This window comes from Elephantulus edwardii, unplaced genomic scaffold (assembly GCF_000299155.1).
Source record: "Elephantulus edwardii isolate Elephantulus edwardi_28Jun2011 unplaced genomic scaffold, EleEdw1.0 scaffold00006, whole genome shotgun sequence".
In the NCBI taxonomy this organism is placed as follows: Eukaryota; Metazoa; Chordata; class Mammalia; order Macroscelidea; family Macroscelididae; genus Elephantulus; species Elephantulus edwardii.
The window spans coordinates 17,333,635-17,339,765 of record NW_006399756.1 but is presented as its reverse complement, the minus strand read 5'-3'; the positions used below and the strand labels follow the sequence as shown (position 1 = coordinate 17,339,765).

The 6,131-nt window shown below is 47.0% G+C and overlaps 1 protein-coding gene across 1 annotated transcript in view; it reads left to right on the top strand.

Moving 5' to 3' along the window:
* The first annotated feature begins 262 nt into the window (after positions 1-262).
* Positions 263-6,131, top strand: part of HABP2 (hyaluronan binding protein 2) — a 27,103-nt gene continuing 21,234 nt past the window's right edge. The window contains exon 1 of the mRNA XM_006880167.1: positions 263-293. Coding sequence (XP_006880229.1) covers positions 266-293 — 28 coding nt within the window. The 5' untranslated portion in view covers positions 263-265. The remainder of the gene's footprint in view (positions 294-6,131) is intronic.

Sequence of the window (6,131 nt, the reverse complement as noted above, 5' to 3'; positions counted from 1 at the left end):
GAGAGACATGCATCCTCGTGGAGGATGAGGGCAGGACTGCAGGTCTGACAGCTTGGGAAGGAAGTGGGTATCTCCCGGCAGAGCTGTTCCTGCCCACAACACCTTGATCCCCATTGTAGCTCCAGAAAGCATCCCATGCTCCCAGCCCCATAGGAGAGCCAGGAGCCGTACCCCCTTCATTTGGAAGAGCTCAGGAAGTCCCTGGCTGGCTCGGGGACCAGGACCCGCCCTCACTGTCTTTTGTGCTCTTTTCCAGTTCACCTTGATGTCCTTGTTTCCTGACCTGGACCCAGGTGAGTCGGCTGATGGTCCTGGGACTTCCAGCTACCCACTGGCTGGTTCTGGGATGGAGGCGAGGAGGTTTGGGCAGAAGATTGTCAGAGAAACCTCCACACAGCCAGGCCAGGGCATCAAGGAGCCATTGAGAATTTGGGGTTCTGTGTGGACGTGAGCACATACCTGCCTGCAGACACCTCCGTGTCTAGTCTGCACACTTTAAAGGAGAAACAGCTGGTGCAGATAAATGGCTTCATGTTATAGAGAAGGAAACCAGGGTCCAAGGAGGAAATACACCCACCCATTGCCTGTTGGATGAGCTGAGTAGGAAGCACCAAGGCAAAGCGTGACCAACTAGGCCACTCCATCTCCTGGTTCACACACCCCAGCCCTTTGGTGAGAAGCCAGCACCACCCTGACAGGGGACGATGTTGGGATCATGTCAGGGGCCCCTCCTTTGTCAGCTCAGCCCGGTCTATGTGTCCACTGTCCAGATAGTTTCACTCTTCCACTAGCATAAAGCAACATCTGTAGACTGTACACACGCTGAAACACACCCACACGCACACATCACAGCATGAACAAACACAAAAATACAACATAGATACACAATGCATGTAATACAAATAAAACACACACAGATTCACAAACACAACACACACACACCTAACACCTACACACACAGCAAATGCATAACACAAACAGAGGCCACAATGCATGCAACATATATATACATATGTAACAGACACAAACATGTACACACAACACCCATAACAAACATAAGCAATACACAAGTAGCATCAGTCAACACTCATGCAAAACACAGGCAGACAACACACACACAAAGTCAGTGTCACACAGACTTGCCCACTCTTTTCTGTCTTTCCTCTTCTGCCCACAGCCCAGAGGCAGACCCGGCTGCACCAGCTTCAACACTACGCACCCTTGGTCTCTGACTCTGGGTCTAACTCTATCTTGGCTGCTCTGAACCCCAGGGTAGAAAATCCCTTCATTGTTCCAGCAAGAGTAGTAGGTATGCAGACAGCAGTGGGCACCCTCACTGGCATGACTGAGCCTGGTAACACACAGTGCCTGGCAGAACCAGGCAGACAGTGTGTGGAGACTGCTGTTGTTATTGGGCACTGCCAAGCATGACTCATGGGATCTGAACCCTGTCCTATCCTGTGCCATCCTTTCCTTTTCCGACATACTCAATCTAAATCGCTCAGTCACTGTCAATCCATTTTGCTGAGAGTCTCTCTCTCTTTTGCTGACCCTCCACGTTTCCGAGCATACCACCCCTTCCAAGGAACAGCGTTTCCTAGCAACATGCCTAAGTATGAGAGACAGACATCCTTGTCTGTCAAGGAGCACTGTCCTTGTCTCCAAGGAGCACTCTGGCTGCCTTTCCCCAAGATGCGTCTTCTATCATCCTTCTTTATTGTCCAGCTCTTAGATGCATCCTAAGTGATTGAAAGGACCATGGCCTAATTCAGGCACCCTTTAGTCTTTAGACTGACATCATTGCTCAGTGGTCAAGTCTAAACTTTCCACTAAGGATTTACTTGGTGCAAAGATGACGATAATTGGGCCAAACTTAGCCAATCAGTGATCTTTAGGTGGATGGACAGCCCTGCACCAGCTTCAGTCAAGTGAAGCCAGGTGCTCAGGGAATTGAATTAAAAACAAGCCAAACAAAAACTCCCTCACTGTCATTGAGTGGGCTCTGACTCAGAGCTGACCCCTCAGCGGGTTTTCAGAGGCTCAGGAGGAGATTTCCCACTGTTCTTCCTCGAAGCAGCAACTGATGAATTCACACCACGTGCCTTTGAGTTGCAGTGCAATTCCTATTTTGATAACTATAGAGGGGCTTCAGGCCTTTTGTTCATAGGGTCTCTATGAGTTGTGCTTGACTCGAAAGCAGTCAGTAGCAACAAAAAGACCACCAGAGTTCTGTTAATGCATATTAGCACAGCAAGTGGATTTTGAGAAGATCTGTGTAGTTCAAGAGGGGATTCAATTCAACACCATCCATAAGAAGGTCATATTTCAAATGGATAGGGAGTAATTGAGAAAGATCATGACTTGGATAAGGCGCACCTTAGTCTTTAAACCTACATCCTTGCTCTTTGGCCCTTTGCATTATAAGGTTTATAGATTTATTTCAACAGATCAGAAGCTATAGTTGGATTGGAAGTCAGGAAAACTTCCTAAGCAACAGAGTTTCCAAAAGACCAAATGGACTGATTGTCTTGGGAGGTAGTTGCTTTCCCTTCACTGGAAGCGTTCAAACATGGGCTGAGCTGAAAATCCATTTGGTAGAACCTGGAAAGATTTGGATAAACTCACCTGTAGCATCTTGAAATGATGGGCTTTAGAAGGGCTCTGCCAATGGCTTCTGATAGTTTGGCAGAAAAACTAAGGGTATCATCTCTTGAAACAGGCCAGTGCAGGGCTCCAGAGTCTTTATCGAAGAATTCTCTCCACGTTCCTGACTGTGGAATGAAGTACAGTATAGAGACCGGCCTTTCTTGCAAAGAGCAGGTCAGGTTTTCAAAGATCCTGGTGAGGTGTCGGCTTTAATTTCCCAGGGTGGTTGTACTTTGATGGAATTTGTCGGCTCCCTGCTTGCTTTTCACAGGAGCGTGGCCAAAGAAAACCCCAAGCCTTGTCCACACTCGGCTGCTTCTTTGGTTGGGCTTGCTGGAGACAAGGCACAGTGAGGATCGTGCTGAAGCAGAAGGTGCCAGACCATGGCCCTCAGCGGGTAAAGGAGGACGTGGTCATCAAATAGCCCAGCCTCTACCCATCTCCCCAAAGCAGGTGATACGACAGCCCGCTGGCCTACAATAACATCTCTTCAAAGCTGGTTTGGCTCTGCCCAGCATTGCAAGCTGAGCCATCCATCAGCTGTCCTGTTGCCTGCCAGCGAGGGTCTCTGCTGGGCTGGCCCCGCCAGCCGGATTGGAAGCGTCAAATGCAGGTCGACAGGGCTGGGACTTGGGGGAGGCCCTTGGAGGAACCGTCTGTGCTGCAGTGATGGATAACGCCAACAGGGATGGCATTCCAGGGATTTTTGTTCCATTCCACACATCTGGTGAGCTCTTTAACTGGAGCAGCTGCAAATCCCCCAGCACAGGAACTCTGAGCTTAATCCGAGGGACCCCTGAGCATGGACCGTGAGCAGCCTAGTCCAGCGAACCGGAGCCTGTGCTAAAAATTACCCAATGTGCATACTTCCTGCAAGCTGAAACCTGGGGGGTTTCATGAAATGTGAATCTACAACAGGCCCCAGGGCTCATAAAGCAAACAGCACTTGGAGTTAGGTTGACCTCAGCTATGATGCTTTTGCTCCCATCTTAATACTTCCTTATTTGTGAAATAGAAATAACCATGCCTGGCGTAGTGGTACGGAGTTGTGCTGCCAAACCAAAGGCACTTGGTTCAAATCCACCAGTTGCTCCACAGGAGAAAGATAGAAAGATGGGCAATCTCCTTTAGTGTAATTTACTGCCTCTGACCCAGTGGAGGGTCAGATATGAGTCAGTTATGACCCATTGGTACCAAACAACAACACAACATAGAATTGTTTTAAAGTTAAGTAAGATTGTGCACCTAACATTAATGCCAAATACCTCAAACCGATGTCACTACCTTGAGTTGATTCTGATTCAGAATGACTCACAGAACAGCACAGAACAGCCCCAAGGCTGTCAGGTAGGAGCAAACTGCCTCATCCCTCTCCCAGGGAGCAGCTGGTGGGCTCCAACTGCTGACGTTTGTGTTAGCAGCCAAGTGTCTTAACCACAGCATTACCAGGGCTCCTTGTATGATCTCAGGCACATAGAAAATCCTCTACACAAATAATCTATTATTAAGATCTGTCGGAGTGAGCTCTCATCCTTTCAGAAAGATTCGAGAGACAGACTCTGATTGATAGATAGATAGATAGATAGATGATAGATAATAGATATATAGATGATAGATGATAGATAGATAGATAGATAGATAATAGATGGATGGATAGATAGACAGACAGACAGATAGATAATAGATAGATATCCTTGTAAATGTTTTGGGCACCTGATAAAATGTCTCTGACAGCTGCCCCCTTCCTTTCTTATAGCCTGGGGAGAGTCTCAAATCACTGGCATTTCACACCAGAGTGGTTTCTCCACAGTCTATCTAAATCTCACGTTAAGCTGTGATCCTTTCTCACCCATGAACATATCTTCACATGCTACTAGCCTCCTGTAAGCTCATGAAGGAACCCTGTGGCACCGTGATTAAGTGCTTGGCAGCTAATCAAAAGGTCCAAGCTTTGAACACACCAACAGCTCCATGGAAGAAAGACCTGGTAACCTGCTTTTGTAGAAATTGTCTCTGTTGTGTCCCATCGAGTTGGAACTGACTCAGAGCTGACCCTCCAGGGTTGTTTTTTCCAGAGGCTGTAAATTATACAAGAGGAGATTGCCCATCTTTCTCCTGTGGAGCAGCTGGTGGATTTGAACTACATGCTTTGGGGTTGGCAGCACAATTCTTTGCCCAACAGGCCACCAAAGCTGGCTGTAAAGATGGTTTGCTTTTATTAAGTGCTATTGAGCTGAGTATGACTCACAGCGACCCTATGAACAACAGATCTGTACTCTGTCCTATTCTGTGTTATTCTAATCATCCTCAATACATTTGAGTCAGTTGCCCCAGACAACGTATCAATCCTTTTCGCTGAGAGTCTTCCTCTCCTTCAATGTCCCTTGCTTTTCCAAGCATGATCTTTCTTCCCAAGGAATGTTGTTGTTGTTGTTGTTGTTGTTGTTGTTGTATTTCATTGAGTCACTTGAGACTCATGGTGACCCTATGTTCAATAGCCCTGAAACCTGCTCTATCCTGTGCCAACCTATTGTCTCCAACACACCTACCCAGACATAGCCTCTCCTAATAATATGCTCAGAGAAATGTGAGATGAAACTTACCATCTTTGCCTCCAAAGAACATTCTGATTGCACTTTCTCAAAGACTTATCTGTTTGTTCTTTTAAAAGGCTACAGGGTCTTCAGCACTCTTCTCTAACACCACAGCTCAAATGCCTCAGTAAAGATGATTGTTGTTGTTCTTGTTCTTGTTGTTCCGGTGGAAGTCACTGGAGTCAAGTTTGTCAAAGAAAATTCCAAGGTCAGCCCAGATGAGGAGTTTCAAAGACGTGGGGAAATGGACTCCATCTCTTGACGAAAGGAGGTGCAAAGTCACATTAATGGACACAGGGAGGGGCAGAAAATGGGCCTGTTTTATAATCCTTTGGCCATATTCGGGACGGAGTTCAATCTGCTCATATCACAGAGTTCCAGGGTGGAATCTGAGGCTGTTAGGCTCCGTCTTGGTCACATTTAACTTTCCTATCTCTTTATCATCTATTCATCTGCTCCCTTGAGGAGGTGTCTTCAATCTTTTGGTCTTGATTGGAGGATTCCCTGAAGTCAGCGAATGCTCTCAGCTCCACGTACATAACTCTCCACTGTCCTGATGCTTTCCTGCTCCCACCATCACACTCAGCTCACCGTAGGTACACAAGTCTCTGTAGGTTTCTCAACTAGACAAGTGGCATTAGAAAGTATAAAATGAACTTTAAATCTGGGAGGGGAAAGAAGCTTTCAGATAGTCCTACAAAGCACTTAAAATATATTTCCATTCAACCTCATGTACAAGGAGCTCAGTACCTTCCTATCTAGAGCCCTCAACTGGACAACTTCTTTCATTTGGGTGAAGCAGACCTCTGACCTACACCGCTTCAATCTACTTCACCAAGGACTCTCAAGAGCCTTAGGGAAAGCGGTGGTGGTGGTGGGTGGTGGGTGGTG